A 17,744-nucleotide genomic window follows, 5' to 3' on the forward strand; every position below is an offset into this window, starting at 1 on the left:
TAATATATTCATATATCAAATAATTATGTTGTACACCTTAAAATAATCCATTTTTATGTCAATTATATCTCAGTAAAACTGGGAAAAAAGAAATGGTTAAGATGGTAAATTTTGTTACATATTATACCACAATTTTAAAAAATTCTTAAAAGTAAATAAACCTAATTTATGACAATAGAAGTCAGGCAGCTGCTCTTTCTGGAGGGGATATTTCCTGGGAAAAGGTGCAGGAAAGTTTTCTGGGGAGCTAGAACTTTTCTGTATTTTGGTGGTGGAATTTACATAAGTGTAGAGGTACGTAAAAACATATTCTACAGTAGGCTTAAAATTAATGTACCTGGGGCTTCCCTGGTGGTGCAGTGGTTAAGAATCCGCCTGCCAATGCAGGGGACACGGGTTCGAGCCCTGGTCCGGGAAGATCCCACATGCCGCGGAGCCTGAGACTGTCCTGAATTCTTTTCATTCTTTTTTGTTTATTCTGCTCTGCGGTAGTTATTTCCACTATTTTATCTTCCAGGTCACTTATCTGTTCTTCTGCCTCAGTTATTCTGCTATTGATTCCTTCTAGAGAATCTTTAATATCATTTATTGTGTTGTGCATCATTGTTTGTTTGCTCTTTAGTTCTTCTAGGTCCTTGTTAAATCTTTCTTGTATTTTTTCCATTCTATTTCAAAGATTTTGGATCATCTTTACTATCGTTACTCTGAATTCTTTTTCGGGTAGGCTGCTTATTTCCTCTTCATTTGTTTGGTCTGGTAGGTTTTTACCTTGCTCCTTCATCTGCTGCGTATTTCTCTGTCTCCTCATTTTGCTTAACTTACTGTGTTTGGGGACTCTTTTTTGCAGGCTGCAAGTTCATAGTTCCTGTTGTTTTTGGTGTCTGCCCCCAGTGGGTATGGTTGGTTCAGTGGCTTGTGTAGGCTTCATGGTGGAGGTGACTAGTGCCTGTGTTCTGGTGGGCAGGACTGCGTCCTGTGGTGTGTTTTGGGGTGTCTGTGAACTTACTATGATTTTAGGCAACCTCTCTGCTAATGGGGGTTGTGTTCCTGTCTAGCTAGCTGTTTGGCATGGGGTTTCCAGCACTGGAGCTTCCTGGTCACTGAGTGGAACTGAGTTTAGCATTGAGATGGAGAGCTCTTGGAGACCTCTCGCTGATTGATATTACATCGGGCCAGGAGGTCTCTGGTGGTCCTATGTCCTGAACTCAGCTCTCCCACCTCAGAGGTTCAGGCCTGACACTTGGCCGGAGCACCAAGACCCTGTCAGCCACATTGCCAGGTGTGTGGGTAGTTTCTTGCCTTTTGGGAAGTCTGAGGTCTTCTCTGTAGACTTTTTGTTTGTTTGTTTGTTGATGGTACGTGGGCCTCTCACCGTTGTGGCCTCTCCCGTTGCGGAGCACAGGCTCTGGACGCGCAGGCTCAGTGGCCATGGCTCACGGGCCCAGCCGCTCCACGGCATGTGGGATCCTCCCAGACCGGGGCACGAACCCTTGTCCCCTGCATCGCCAGGTGGGCTCTCAACCACTGCGCCACCAGGGAAGCCCTTCCTTTAGTTCTCAGATTATTTTTAAGATGGTTGTTTTAAAGTGTTTGTCTAGTAGGTTCTCCGTGTTGTCTTTCACTGGGACTGTTTCTGTTGGTTCATTATTTTTCCTTTGATTGGGCCATAGTTTCCTGTTTCTTAATATTAGCTTTTAATTATTAATAGTAGCAGTCCTAGAATGTCTTTGACTTAAGTTTTTCAAATTTCTGTTTCCTTATATGTCAGATGGGAATTGTTACATTTTATTAATGCAATAAATATTTATTGAGCTCTTCCTAGGTGGCCCGCAATTTCTTTGTCAGTCTTTTCGTTGAGACATGGAGTCTCCCCTTGAATATAGGCTCCGGGGCTATTTGACGAATAGCATATATCAGAAATGACAGTGTGTCAGTTTTTAGATCAGGCTTTAAGGAACTATCATCTTCCACTTTCTATCTCTTGGGACACTCACTTTGGAATTCAACCACCATGTTCTGAGGAAGCTCAAGCTGCCAGTGGAGAGGCTCACCTAAAGAGGCACCAAGGTCCCTGGCTCAAAGCCCTGGGTGAGCTCTCAACTAACAGCACCAACTTATCAGCCATGTGAGTTAGCATCTTGTAAGCAGATTCTTCAGCCTCCAGTCAAGGTGCCACTACTGATTCTACATAGAATAGAGATGAACTTTTATTTATATTATCTACTTACAAATTTTAATTTATTTAAAAATCTATTCTTTAGAATAGTGCTGTCCAAAGAAATATAATGTAAGTCACATATGTAATTTTATATTTTTTAGTAGCCACTTTAAAAAAGTAAGAAGAAGCAGGTAAAATTAATTTTAGAAAGATATTTTATTTAGCCCAATATATCCAAAATATATTTTCAACATGCACTGAAGATAAAATTATTTATGAGATATTTTACATTCTGTTCACACCAAGTACTTGATGTTTTGGGATATATTTTACACTTACAGTCACATCTCAGCTGAGACTAGCTACATTCCAAATGCTCAGTGGACACACGTGTCCAGTGACTACTGTATTGGTGAGAGGGTTGCCTTATAATGAAAGAGTTGGAAGGCGAACTACATCTCTGCCCCTATTTTACAATGGAGGGAAGTGAGACCCAGAGGGAGGAAGTGACTTGCCCAAGGTTACGCACTGTAGTGGATTGAATCGTAGCCCCTCCAAAAGACATGTCCATGTCTTAACTCCTGTGGTAAAAAGGTCTTTGCAAATGTAATTAAATTAGTGATCTTGAGATGAAGACATTATTACAGATTACCTGGGCATGCCCTAAATCCAATGACCAGTTTCCTTGTAAGAGATACACCCGGGAGATTAGACAGAAAAGGAGAAGACTGACACACAGAGAGAAGTTGATGTGAAGATGAAGGCAGATATGGGAGTGATGTGGTCATAAACCAAGGAAGCCAAGGAAAGCTGACAGATACCAGAACTTGGAAGAGTCAAGGAAGCATTCTTCTCTAAAGCCTCCAGAGGGAGTAGGGCCTGCAGACATCTTCATTTCAGCCTTCTGAACTTTGGCACTGTGAGAGAATAAATTTCTGTTATTATTATTATTATTATTATTTTTTTTTTTGTGGTATGCGGGCCTCTCACTGCCGTGGCCTCTCCCGCCGCGGAGCACAGGCTCCGGACGCGCAGGCCCAGCGGCCATGGCTCACGGGCCCAGTCGCTCCGCGGCACGTGGGATCCTCCCGGACCAGGGCACGAACCCGTGACCCCTGCATCGGCAGGCGGACTCCCAACCACTGCGCCACCAGGGAAGCCCAATTTCTGTTATTTTAACCACCTAGTTTCCCAATAATTTGTTATGGCAGCCACAGGAAACTAATATATACAGCAAGTTTGAAACCTAAGCTTAAGAGCCCTTGGACTCCATTCCCAGCCAGAGCAACCTGCCTTCTCATTGCCTCTGACATCTTTCGAGTGGCCAGCATTCATTCTTTTATAAGCAGAGTGGACCATGTGAGGGCTCTAACAACCTAGAGGGCCCAGGCCCATTGTACAGAGAACTGCTGCCCTTTCTCTCCAAGGGGCACCATGCCATGATGTCATCATCTCTTGCCTCCTCTACTCAGATGACCTCAAATGCTCTCCCTGCTTCTACTCTTTCTACCTTCAATCTATTTTATGCATAGTATCCAGGGTAATCTTAAAAAAAAATAAAACAACCACAAATTATATCAGGCCACTTCTCTGCTGCCAATCCTCTGGTGGCTTCCCATTCTCTGGAGTGAAGTCCAAACTCCTTACCACATCTACAAGGCCCTGCTCTTTTATGGACCTTGTCTTGTACCTGTTCTCTCCACTCCAGCCACAGAGACCTCCTTGCTGCTTCTGCAACATGCTAAGCACACTACTTCTCCAGGTCCTCTGCATTTGCTCCTTTCTCCTTCTGGAACTCTCCCTACCCTGATAGCCCAATGGCTCATCCTCTCACTTCATTCGGGTCTTTGCTTTTCATAAAGGATTTCCCTGGTGGCTGTCGCTCTCCATTCCTTTACTATGCTTTGTGTTTCTTGACCGCATGAATCTCCATGCCACCTAGTATAGATTTGTTAGTTTATTAGGTTATTGTCCTTCTTCCCCATTAGTTCTATGAAGGCAGGGACTTTTGTCTGTTTTATTTAACAGTGTGTGGAACAGCATGTAACAGGTGCTCAATAAATTCAATCCTGAATGAGTAAACAAATGAATGAGGAAGTAGAGGAATGCAGGCTCCATGTAACCATAACTTTATTTCCTAGAGAAGTCAGAATCTGGATATTTAGGTGAAATTCTACCAATGTGAACCCCAAAATAAATGTTCACTGGGCTGGCTAAAAGAATGTGTCCAAGGGTCACAAGTTTGAGACCCCTGCCCTTTAGGATCTGGGTCCAATGGGAACTGTGTTCCTCATATTCAGATGGTGCAGCCCCTCCAGGAATCGAGTGGTTCTTCAGGATCTACCAGCCCTTTGCATCTTTAGGCCCAGGCCCCATGAGGTACTGTTTGTTGTTACAGACCAAAGTCATCCAGAGCTCTTGGTTCAAAAGGCAGGATGTGGGCTTCAAGCTTCCAGTTCATCAGTTCAAAGAAAATCTACTTCAGCAGCAATGTCTCCTGGGATGTTTTCATAAGCTTCCCTGGGAGATGATGGGGCCTCTTAAAGGACTAATAATAGACAGGCACGTCCAATTTCCCAAACATGTCAACCTTAAAAGTGAATGCTATTTTTTCCTTGTTTCCTTTGAGTTACTACGTAGGAAAAGGACATTCTATTATGACAGCCATTGCTCTCCACATGCCACTTAATAACGACTTAGACTCAGCAGCTTCCAGGTAAAATCATCCTAGTAGGACCTGAGCTTCATTAGGCAGAAGTTCAGTGTAGCTGGTTGAATTCCAGCCTGTCTTCCTTCACCCTTTTGTCACCAGTATGCTTTGTACTTAGGCAGGTTTAACCACCACTGAACAACAATGTGACTTCGGGGGTCTATCTTAAACACTCTGACCTTCGTTGTCTTTATCCATCATGAAAGTTACTAGACCTACACAGGGTTGTTGGGAGGTCTAAATAAGACACTGCAAGTACCTGTGACACCCACCTAGCACCTGATGTTTATTATTATTGAACACCTAATGGACACGGGTTGGGGGTAGGGGGTAATGTCCTTTAAGTTTTCATTCACTCACTTGTTCACACAATTACTCACTTATTCAACCAATATTTATTGAGCTCTGAGAAGGTGTCAGGCACAGAGCTAGGTGCGAGGTGACACAATGGTGAGCAGAGCCTGCTCTCAGAGCCTAGGTTCACAGTTCACAGAGTTCATGGTCTAATGCAGCACTGTGTTCCCAGAGTGTGGGGCATGTTGGGGGGATGTTTAGATGCAGTGTGTGGACGGGCACTAAGTCACACTGCATTGCTTATGTAGACAGTTATTACTCTTTTGGTTACCTTTTAATCCTTCAGATTCCATCCAGAAGAGAGTCCCAGTTGGATGTTAATGTCTTTAACATCTCTCTAAAATTTGTAAATCTCCCTTAACAAACAAAAGAAGGACTCAGATGCTGGTGTTTTGGGCAAGTGGCAGCATCTGGAGAGATTTTCATAGTAAGGATACGTCTTGCTATTTGAACTCAGAAACTAGACAGAGATTTTTTTCTAGATGGTGCACAAATATTACCAGCATTTGTGAAGATGGGTCAAGAATGAATGAAAGTTGAGGAAATACTGGCCTCTTAAATTTCTCCCCACGCCCTTTAATGGCCCCATTTCACAGTTGAGGAAACTGAGTCTCTTTGTGGAGGGGATGGACAGAAGATAGGGAGTTTTCTTCTAAATGGTCAGGCAAGCAAAGCCAAGAATTGTCTTTGTGGTGGAGTTAGACATGTATATATAAAGTAAAGATTGCCCCTCCCCTCCCTCTGCAGTAGTGTGTGTGTATTTGTGTGTAAGTGTGTGGAGCCACAGGCCTTTCCGAATGAGCGACAGCGGTAGCCCATCCCTCCAGGAGACGCGTGCAGAATGATCAATGGCACGGATACGGGGTGGATAGGTACCAGTCTCTGCAGAGGCCTGGGTGGAAACCGTCGCACCCACCCTTTCCACCCCCTACCCCTCCAGGCCCCAGCCCCCGTTCTCGGTTCCCCCGGGGCGCACCCAAGGTGCTCATCGCCTTCATGCAACCCAGGCCGAGGACGAGGTAGCGGGCGAGGCTCAGGTGTGGCGGTCCCTGGCTGCGGTCCCCACGTCGCAGCGCTGCGGCTGAGAACGCGTCTCTGGGAGGCCGGCGGCCTCGGGGTGCCAGTATGTAAAGCTGCTGGAGGAGCTGGGCGGAGCCTGGGGGCGATGCAAATGATGGAGGCGGGGTCTTCCCGCGGCTCCGCCTCCCTCCCCCGCAGCTGGGGCCAGCGGTGCCAAGCGCAGCTGGTCGAGTGGCTGCAGCTGGGCGAGTGACAGCCCCAGCTCCGCGCGCCGCGGCCGCCAGAGCCGGCGCAGGGGAAGCGTCCGCGGCCCCGGGTGGCAGAGCGGCCGCCTTCTCCCGCGCCTCCCGGGCCCGCAGCCCGCGGTACCGCGGCCCCTGGCCGGCACCTCTCGGGCTCCCGCTCCCCGCGCGCAAGATGGCTGACCCGGCTGCGGGGCCGCCGCCGAGCGAGGGCGAGGAGAGCACTGTGCGCTTCGCCCGCAAAGGCGCCCTTCGGCAGAAGAACGTGCACGAGGTGAAGAACCACAAATTCACAGCCCGCTTCTTCAAGCAGCCCACCTTCTGCAGCCACTGCACCGACTTCATCTGGTGAGAGCGCGCCGGCTCAGGGCACCTTCCTGGGGCTCCGAGGGTAGCGCCGCGCGCAGGGACCCCCTCTTCGCGTCCTCCGCTCCCCGCGCGGCCCCAGATCCCGGGCTCCCGCTCCGGACCCTTCTGTCCCGGACTCCCCGGTGGACAGTCCTGCGGCTTCCCGCTCCCCGGGGTCCCAGACAGCCGATCGCGGGGCGCCTCGTGCCCTCTCTTCCTCCCAGCTGCCTCGGAGCGCCTAGGGGTCGCGGCGGGGGCGCCCTTTCTCCACAGGGCTCAGGGCTCCGCTGTCCCTCCCCGGGAGGGTAGCGCCTCGAGTGCCCTCTCGTGCGGGGTTCCCTATCTCTCTGTCTCCTTCCGGGCTCGAGGCACCCCTTCCCTCTTTTCTGGGTGCAGCGCCCTGGGTGTCCTTTCTCTGTCTCCCTGCGGGCACGGGGCATTCTTTCCTCCTCCTCTGTGTCTCCGGGGGCAGCGCCCCGTGTTATCTCTTATTGCTTCTCCCTGAGGGCCTGGGTTCCCCCTTTTTCCACTCTTCAATTTCCCCCCTTCACATCACTGCGGGGACCCTCCGCTCCCCCGTCCCTCTAGGCATGGGGAGTCCTCTCTCCCTCCCAGTCCCCCTGGGAGTGCCACCGCCGCGGGGGTTCTCCCATCCTCCCTCTCGATGCGTCTTTTTTTCTTTCCCCGGGGGCACTCGGGTATCTCTGTGGGCAGAACCCCCTCCTGCCCGCCGCCTCCCACCACGACGGAAACGCTCCCCCCACCCCGCCACCTGGTGGTCGCAGCCTCCTCTCTTCTGCCTTTTGAGGGGAGGTGGAGGTTACCGCTGAGCTCCCACCAACCCCCTCCCCCCCAGAGGCGGAAGACTCTTGGGCACCCGCCTGTGGCTGGGAGGTTGCACCTGGGCTCGAGGGGCAGGGGGGGAAGTGGGGTGACTCTGAGGGGGAACTCACTGGTGGCTGGGCCCCTTGGGCTGCCTGACATGTCTCCTCTTGCCTTTGCAGGGGCTTCGGGAAGCAAGGATTCCAGTGCCAAGGTAGGCTGTGGGATTCTAAGCATGCTGTTAGCGGGAGGAGAAGGGGAAAAAGACTTTCTGGAAGTGACTGAGTTAGGCAGAGAGTGAAGGAATTACATTTGTCAGAGTGACCTCTCAAACTAGGAATTCACCACAGAAAGGTCTTTAAAAGTGGTGTGTGTACATGGGGCAGAGATGCTCCATCCAGGAAGGACCAGTGGAGCTGAGAGGCTCAGCTGGCCAAGGAAGTGCATCCACCCTTTCTCCCTAACCAGCACCAGAAGAGTCAAAATAGGTCCTCCTGAACCTATCCTGCCTGGCCACTTCTTCTTGAGATACCCTCCCCCCCCAATTCCTGTTCATGTGTCCTTCTACTTCCCCTGCCTCATAGAGGTCTCTGCAGGTGGCCTCTGCCTCTGCAGATGGTGCATCCCCTAGGAAGGCGACTGTGGATGTCCCCTGGGCCTCCTCCCCTCTCTGAAAGAAGTGGTTCCAGTTGCGGTGCGTCTCAGATCCTGGTTTAAATTGCCCTTTCTATCTTCTGGCTAGAGACAGGAAGGACTCCAAGTGACTGGTTACCTGGGTCTTTACATCGGGTTTGAGATCCTTGACCCTAGCCAGGGGTGCTCAACCTAGTGGTGACTGTGCCGTCTCTGGTTGCAGATTTGCTCTTCAGATGCCAAATCACCTGTAGTTTTGTTTAGCCCTTAGGGTGTCAAAACGTTTTTTGAGTTTGATGCCAGCATTTTAGAACTGGGAGATTTCACAAAGTATCTGACTTTGCAGCTTCAAGTTTGCTGAGCATTGGTCCCACTTTCCTTTTAGAACCATCATTTGGAGCCGAGAGCTGCAGTTTTTGTGGACAGGGTGCCCACGCACCATTTTGTCTCAGTCGATCCCAACCAGGCCTGCTTCACCCATTTTGGGCCCCTGTAAGGCATTTGAGTTTGCAACCTCTGGTCTGGAAGGTCCCCCCTTTCCCCCATTTTAGACCAGGTCCATGTGGTTGAGTTTGGTGAGAAATATCACATTTCTGGGGAGTGTCTTAGGGGCAAGTTGATTGCCCTGGCGATCTGGGTTTAGATCGGGGGGAAGAAAACATTGGAATGTTGAAGAGTCTGAGATGTGACTTAGCACTGACTGACAGTTCTGCTGTAGCACCTCCACCCCCCAGAGAAAAGTAAAGTGATCCCTGATGAGAGTGAGTGCCACCTGCAGAGTGCTGGCAGCGTGGCACTGGTTTCTTCGGAGACTTATATGACCTCTCACCTGAGATCTGGGCAGAGCCTGCTCAGCCAGTGAGCCTCGTAGACCCCCAACCCCTGCCCTCTTTTGCCAAGGTTTGGAGCCCCAGTTTTACACACTGCACCAGAGGACCTCCCACGTTCCTTTAAATGGCAATAATTTCGGCCTTGGTGCTGGATTGTTTTCTAGAACTTTGACCCCTTAAGCAGAATGCCAGGGGTACCTTAGCGTGGGAACACGTAGAAGATCTTTGAGGTTACCTCTCACTTCCATGAATCGGTTTCTGTCTTTGTCTCTTGCTGAGGTCAGGGGTGATTTTTTGAACATTTTTATTGCTGCTTTCCTATCCCACCTGCTCTGCAGTTATTAACGGTTGGGAAAGTTAACTTCTCAGTGTGCAGGTAATAACACATCTGAAGCAGCAGATCTGTTTTTTCAAAGCCAGGAAAATGGTAGGCATTTTCTGGTGCAGTGAGTAAAACAGAATTAAGGTTTCTAATGAAATATGGCAGCTTTAGAGGTAGGCATGTTTAAATTTTTTTTTGTTTTTTTTTTGCCTTTCTTTTTCTCCTCTCCCTGAGAGGCAGTGTTAGCGTAGTGAACATGTGCACAGGCTATCAGGCTACCACTGTGAGTTTGAATCTTGGCTTGAGACTTCCCAGCCATTTTACTTAGCCTGTACCTCAGGCTCCTTGTGTATAAAATGGGTCCATGTAACAATACCTACCTTAAAAAATTGCTGAGCGGCTCCAAGTTTTTACAGTATATAAGATGCTTGGACCAGAGTTCAGCACAGACTAAGCACTCGGAAAATATCAGCTCCTATGATTGTCTACAAAGTAACCCGGTGGTGGGGCAGCTGGTGTGAGAGGAGACTGGCTCTGCAGGGTTGCTTTGCTATGGAACTGGCTGCCAGGTGAGAGTCTAAATCCAGCTGTGAACGTCTGGTGGCCCTGTGTCACTGCTTTGGTAGTAAGTTCCATTTGGGCTGGAGTGGGAAAGAGCAAGAGAGGGGAAGGGGCAAACTGACAGCCCTTGAAATTGAGATGCTTAGGATCTCATGCTTAGGGATATCCAGGAAGGTGACAGATTATACTCAGATGTGCTCAGAGATACCTGGGACTAGTTTTGGGATCAGAGAGGAGTTCCTTATCTGAGCATTTTTGCACCACATTTTTCCTCTTAAAGTGAATCTAATTAAAATGGGATCAGTATGTTATAGAAAATACATATGGTTTTACTCTTTCACCAAAGTCAGAAGTTGGGAGCCCAAGGTGCTATGTTCCTTTCAGTTTTCTGCTCTACTATCCCAGGAGTGAAAATTATTTCAGAGTCCAAGAAGGATGCTGGACTCTCCAGCCATCACAGCCTTATTTCAGCCGGCAGGAGGAGGAAAGGGTACAGAAAGGTGAAGGACACATGCTCACTGTCCTGGAAGTTGCCTCTGATGCTTCTGCCTGTATGCTGTGAGCTAGAACTTAATCACAGCCCCACACCTTGCTGCAAAGGAGTATGTGGGAAATGTAAGGTTAATTTCAGGTAGCCATGTTCCCAGATAAAAGCTGTGGTGGGGGGTTTTCCATTTCAAAAGTAGAAGTGGAGAGAGGATCTAGTCTCTGCCTTTCTTGGGTAGGAGTTGTGTAGGATGATCTTAAGGCAAGGAAACCACTGAGCTCCATGCTCCATGGTGCTACCATGGAAATTGGGGATGCTGGGATGGCTTGAGAGAGGAAGGATGGAAAGTCCGTAAACCATGGGAAATTGTGGATTTCTGTGTGCTCAGGGGAGTTTAAGAATAGACTTTCTTGCTTTTGTACAGAACTCTAGATTGACTGCTGCATAATTTCTCCCTTTTTGTTTCCACTCTGTATTTTCTATAAAACCATTTTCTGTGAGGTAGTTTAAGAATGTCTCTGGTGACAGGGGACTGGAGCTGAGAATCTGGATTATGAAACCCCCTAAATTCTGGATTAGAAATAGGACCGCTCAGATAAGCAAGGCAGGCTTCTCTCTGTGGCATTCTTTAGAGGAGCCACGGACCAACATTTGTGCCTTCATTGTAATTAAGACAAGGCTTTGCGTGGAATTAGGCTCTTACCCAAAGAAACTTTTACAGTTGGGCAGAGAGAAAAAAAAATTTTTTTAAGGAAGTCACTTAATTAGAAATAGGGAGGCAATAAAATCTAGGGATTCCGAATTGCTAGCATGGGGTTGGAGGCAGAACTGGGTTTGAATCTGTGCTCTGCCACCTACTTACTGTGTGAACTTGAGCAAGTCATCCATTTGTAGCGGCCTCGGTCTTCTCATCTGTGAAATGGGCTAATAGTACCTACCTCATAGGATTATGGTGAGGAGTAATGAGGTGGTACAAGAGAAATATCCACTATCGATAACTCTAAGTGAGATGATCATTATTACTTGATTAGCTGTAAGAAACTGTGTCAAAACGGGAGAGAGTTAATTTGGGAACTCATTAAATGACTATGTCTCTTTCATGTATTTAGATGGGTTTCTTCTTTGGTATGTTTCTTTACAGACTTTGGGTGACACCAGTGAGTCTAGCCCCAGGCAGCCAGCTTGTTTAGATTGTCTTTTCTCACTTTTCTTGTGAGAAAAATCTAAACTTGCCATGGACCCTCTAGAAGAACCCCAGTGCACTTTTCTGACTATGTAGAGCTAGCATTGATGACCATAATGAGTAAACCAGCTCTTTCCTTTCCTGTATAGATTAGAAAACAAGTTTTTAAGCCTTCCTTTTTTAAATTTTATTTTTTTAATTGAAGTAGAGTTGATTGACAGTGCTGTGCCGATCTCTGCTGTACAGCAAAGTGACTCAGTTACACACACAGAGACATTCTTGTTTTACACATTCTTTTCCATTATGGTTTATCCCAGGATATTGAATATAGTTCCCTGTGCTTTTTTAAGCCTTCTAATAGACATTATTCTTAAAAATCCCCGAAGCATTGCATGCATACAACCATTGCTGGTTTCATCAACATCGACTTTACAGGATACAAGTTTATTTTAGTCTGTAGTTAACACTTTGAGATTAGAATATGTACTTTTTAAAAAACAATAGTCAAAGATGAATCAAAGGTTCATTTTATTTTTGGCATATTTTTCCCTAGGAACTATGATATCCTGAATTTCAGGTTGAACTTTCTCAGTAGAATCATAAATAGGGCCTTTTTTGTGTGCAGTCAAGCCTCTATTATTCTGCTTCCCTCCCTTCTCGGAAGCAGATCCCAGAGGCCTGTGAGTGAGACTCCACTTATGTCTTGGCCCTTCTGAATGTGTCCTGGGGGTTCCATGTGGATAAAAGGCAGAGGCTTTTTGAATTTGTGTTTGTTGGTTTGACTTTTAAATTTTTTCCACCTGAAGTGGGATTTGGGGATCAAAGTCCCGAATGAAATAAAAAATTTTAAGGGTAGGTTAATGCTGGGTCTTAGCAAGAAGGAGGGTTGATCTGTTGAAGAGGCAACAGCCAATTCCTTTTGAGCTGTAGAACACTCAGGGAAAGCTTGAAGCTTTGTCACTGGGCAACAGAATGCCTTTCCAAGTAAATATGGAAAATATGACCTTTGAAAATCTAGTTGATATGATATACCGGTTATTAGAAACTCATTATAAAATATATTATTTCCGAGTTCCAGTGATACTTCAGGTACTGCCCAGAACCAGATATAGCATGTTTATAGTGTTTTGGGTCAATAAAGAAAAAGATATAGAGAAGTTAACTGGTCAAAAGGCAAACCGAAGGTTGAAAATAAATTGTACACGTTCTTGCTGTTGGGGTCCTCTTTCCTCCATCTGTCTCTTTCTTTCTCTACACATGCACACACGTACACACACACAAATAGATCAGTACGTCACAATTTTGAGATTATGCATCTCCTTCTGATGCTTTTCAGCTACAGGTAGTTAAATTATTAAGTACAATTTTTAATCCTCTGGTCTTTTGTCTTTGCAATCCAGTTAATTCTCGGGTGGGGAGGGCGATCAGCCGAACAGTTCATCATCTCTGGCTGATGCGTTCAAAACCTTGGTCCCTTATTCTTGGCATTTGATCTAATCTCAAGGATTCTTTGACTTCACTCATCCTATCTCTCCATTGAAATTGTGTGATAGCTTTTTTATAGAGTATACAAAAATCACAATGTTGGGCTTCCCTGGTGGCGCAGTGGTTGAGAGTCCGCCTGCCGGTGCAGGGGACGCGGGTTCGTGCCCCGGTCCGGGAGGATCCCACGTGCCGCGGAGCGGTTGGGCCCGTGAGCCATGGCCGCTGGGCCTGCGCGTCCGGAGCCTGCGCTCCGCGATGGGAGAGGCCGCGGCAGTGAGAGGCCCGCGTACCACAAAAAAAAAAAAAAAAAAAAAAAAAAATCACAATGTTTACATGTGATATTTGGAGGTGTGATGGCTGCTTGACAATCTGGTAGGAAATTTGTATATTTACCACATACATCCATTTGTCCATGCATGCATCCATCCTTCCAAAAAATATTCACTCATTAAGCTCTCTGTGTCAGGAGTTATGTTAGATGGCAGGAATACGAGGGTGAATGAGATTGAGAGGATCCTTCTTGTCGAGGAGCTTACAGTGTAATGGGGGAGATGAGACATTCTACAAAGCATTGCACCAATATTTAATTTCACTCTTGTTAAGTACTTGGAAGGAAATGTACAGGGTGCTGTGGGAATGTGTAGGGGATGCTAACCTATGAAAGGGTTGGGGTGGAGTCAGGGAATTCTTTGGCCTGGGAATTAAAAACAAAAACCAGGGACTTGCCTGGTGGTCCAGTGGTGAAGACTCCGCGCTTCCAATGCAGGGGGCTCAGGTTCGATCCCTGGTCAGGGAACTAAGATCCCACATGCCGCACAGAAACAAAAACAAAAAACAGACAACTTCTCATTCTTTGAGGTAGTTGGAGAAAGCCTGAGTTGTCAAGGAGCCGGAGCTAAAAATCTGTATTGTGAAGCTGCTTATATCCTGGATAAAGATACGCAGGAGGTCTTATCTCTGTGACATTCTGTGGAGAAGCCCTGAATCTTTATTTGTGCCATGGTTGCAAGTAAGATGAATATTTAGTAGAATTAGACGGTTACATTAAGATGGCTTCTTTCTCAGTTTGACAGACAGAGAACGTCATCTCCTCTTAGCTAATAACTCATAATGAGCTGACTTCCCTTTTGTTCAGGGGTTGCAGTTCGAGGTGGCTGCTCTAAAGGAGAAGAATCAGATCATTTCAGAGGTGGAGGGGCAATAGATTGAGAATAGATAAATAATAATATAATAATAATAATAATATTCTCAATAGATTGAGAATAAATAAAAAGAGAGCAGTTATACATATATATGTGTATACACACAGATTCTTTTCCATTATAGTTTATTACAAGATATTAAAGTGTATAACTGAATCATTCTGCTGTACACCAGAAACTAACACAACATCGTAAATCAACTATACTTCAATTAAAAAGAAGAGAGAGAGCAAAATCTATCAGTGAAAGGCATTTGTGAGCTGAAAGCCAGTTTTCAGGGGCGCAGGATTACTTGCATTTTCTCCTGAATACCTTCCTCATCCTGGGTCCATGTCTGATTTTCTACAACCATTCATTCCATTGGTTTAGGCAGTGTGTTTTCTCTTATTTGGAAGATAATTTTTTTTTTTTCCTTTTTTTGGTACACCGGCCTCTCACTGTTGTGGCCTCTCCCGTTGTGGAGCACAGGCTCCAGACGCGCAGGCTCAGAGGCCATGGCTCATGGGCCTAAGCCGCGGCATGTGGGATCTTCCCGGACTGGGGCATGAACCCGTGTCCCCTGCATCGGCAGGCGGACTCTCAACCACTGTGCCACCAGGGAAGCCCTGGAAGATAATTCTTAAGTAGTTTCACAATAAGCATCATTGACTCACACGTAGAAAAAGATCCTTTGTCAATTCTCTTTCCATTTTTCTGCTTCCTTCAAGGAGAAAGTCTCAGTCTCTCTAATACAAATCTGGGTACTTCGTAAATGTTCTTTATTGTTTTTATTATAAAGGGACTACAGGGAATTATGGAAACATAAAGATGTGTTAGTTTCTACGAGTAACCCACTTTTACCTAATGTTGAGCCTCATGCGGTTCTACCTCTGGGCCTGATTTCTTACTGGCCCTTCCTCCTTGTGAGTAGGGAAGGGGAGTTCAGTGTCTTCCATGAAAATGTTTGGTGTTGGAAGGAGGCTCTGTGTTGCAGAGGGTTGAAAGGCACAGCAGCTGCAGGCTCTGGAAGAGACAGGTAGCCTTTATTCAGGAGTGTCAGTCTTTTAATATTACTGTTGTTATTGTTGCTGTTGTTACCTTTTCATTGTCCTTGGCCTGCTTGTTTGTATCTCTTGGAGGTCTCTTCCCCCCCCCCCCCCCCCCGCAGCCCACAGGCAGAAATTTGCCCTACCCACCTGGTCAGAAGGGGAACTCAGACCCAGACTAGGAGGGTTCTGATCTCCCTTATTGAGTCTTGGCATTTGCTGAGTAAATGGAAATTAACTTTGCTCAACAATAACCATGTTCCTGGGGGGAATTCTAGACTCTTCCTTTACCTTGCCACTGCCCAGTGACCAGACTTTGGGCTTCTAGATAGGCAGTGAAAATTGGGCTTGAGAATGAAGGTTCAGATATCAAACAGACCTGATTTCCTATCCTGGCTTTGTTTCTCCATGGCTTTGTGACCCTGGGCTGGTGAAACATGATCCTGCCTTTATCCCCCCATCTATCTATCCATCCATCTTTCCACTCACCCACCAATCCATTCCTCTGTCCACTCAGTTGTTTTTCTATCCTTCATCCATCCATCCATCCATCCATTTCTACACCCATCTAGCCGTCTGTCCATCTATCCATTCATTCAGTAAATATTTATTGAGTGCCTACCATGTATCAGGTACTGTTCTAAGCACTGGAACTAGAGCAGCGAACAAGACAGAATCCCTGCCCTCAGAGGCATTTGGTAGAATAGCAATTAATACATTTTAGTAGAAGAATAGCAATTAACAAGTAACTTAGAAGAAATATATTGTATAATGTCAGGTTCCAATATGGGCTTTGGAGAGAAATAAGACACCACGCTTGCCCTTGAAAATCTCCCTCGTCTTTTGAGGGGAGAACAGCACATGGCCAATTACTTCTGGTACATAAATGAGAAGTGTTACACCGAGGGTGTGAAAAAGCTTTGAATGACATCCTTACTCCTAGGAGGGGTGGAGAAGATTCCACACAGGAGCTGACATTTGGGAACAATCTTCCAGCAGGAGTAGGAGTTCCCAGATTGACACGGGGGCGGGGGCTGGGGAGGGTGATTCAGGCAGAGGACAGCACAAGTGGAGCCCCGGAGGAGAGAAAGGAGCTCACGCGGGGAGCAGGAAGGAGGGTGTGTGAGGGATGAGCTGGTGGGAGGGGAACGTCCTGTCGGGGGTCTGGACCTCGTGAAGGCAGCGTAGTGACTAGGAAGTGGCTGTTGTCATTGCTGTCGAGCGGGATGTGTGTGGGTGAGTGAAATGGCCAAATGTTTGAAAAAGAGCATGAGATGCATTCTGAAGCCATGACTGCCGTGACTCAGATCGTGAAATTCCAGGCTGGTAGGGTTGGAGGTCAGGTGAGAGGAGCTGAAATGACCATTTAGAAGCAGTGCGGGAGCGTTCCCAGAGCATCTAGGGGCTGCTGCCATTTTTCACATCCTAAAGAGACGTTTGGACTTTCGTGTCAGTCATACTGTTGATTATCCTATTTTGGGAGATGGTTCCTGGGTTATTTTTATGGTTCTAACAATAGGGATATTGCTCTTCACTGCATCCTTAATCGTAGAGGGCCACAGAAGTGATTTTTTTCTCTAGAAGGAATCCTCCCACCCCTTTTCTCCTTCTCTCCTGCTATCATGCACCCAGCTCGTGTTTACTGAGCACATGCTGCACTGGTGGTGAAGAATTTGTGCTTTGGAGACAGAAAGGCATGGGTATAAATCTTGGCTTCTTGCTATGGGACCTTGAACGTGTTACTTAAACTCTTTGAACTTTTGGTTCTTCCAGAGATCAAAGGAAGTGTGACAGAACCTAGTTTACAGGGCACATGGCAGGTGTTCCTGAGCACCTTGCCTGACATACAGTGAGTACTTGATAAACAGGGCTGTTTCCATTATTTCTAGGGCTGGGCACTGTCTTGTCCTTACTGAGTTTATAGTCTTGTTGGGAGGCAAGATGAATGCTCCTGAGTCATGGACATGATGCAAGAATGAATGTGCTTACATGTCGTGGTCAAGAGCACTCAGGGAAACTGACAATGGATCTGAGGGAGGAGTGCTCAGCTGCTGGCAGAGAGGTGATTTGAACATGGGTGAGCGCAGTGCTTTCTGTGCTACAGTTTCCTGGCTTTCCATGCTTTAATTTTGTGGGAAACCTCAGAAAGCTGAATTGAGGTCTGTGATCGCCCCATATGCTGCCTCATTTTGGAAACGTGTTGATGGCGTTTCAACTTCAAATAGATTTCTGACCAGTTCACCTTTAAAATTTGGGGGTCCCTTCGGCCTCTGGGTGGGATGTTCATGTGCTCTTTTGGGTTGAAGAAGCTAGCGAATAACGTGGGTGAAGGTAGAGGGTGAGCTCTGCAGGACTGTCTCTT

The 17,744-nt window shown here is 46.8% G+C and overlaps 1 protein-coding gene across 2 annotated transcripts in view; it reads left to right on the forward strand.

The window, feature by feature from the left end:
* Positions 1-6,422: 6,422 nt before the first annotated feature.
* Positions 6,423-17,744, forward strand: part of PRKCB (protein kinase C beta) — a 310,378-nt gene continuing 299,056 nt past the window's right edge. The window contains exons 1-2 of one of the 2 annotated variants that reach the window (XM_067013684.1): positions 6,423-6,832; positions 7,837-7,868. In XM_067013684.1, coding sequence (XP_066869785.1) covers positions 6,660-6,832; positions 7,837-7,868 — 205 coding nt within the window. In that variant the 5' untranslated portion in view covers positions 6,423-6,659. The remainder of the gene's footprint in view (positions 6,833-7,836; positions 7,869-17,744) is intronic. The other variant, XM_067013683.1, reaches the window with a different exon arrangement.

Source organism: Kogia breviceps, chromosome 14, assembly GCF_026419965.1.
Source record: "Kogia breviceps isolate mKogBre1 chromosome 14, mKogBre1 haplotype 1, whole genome shotgun sequence".
NCBI classification, from domain to species: domain Eukaryota; kingdom Metazoa; phylum Chordata; class Mammalia; order Artiodactyla; family Physeteridae; genus Kogia; species Kogia breviceps.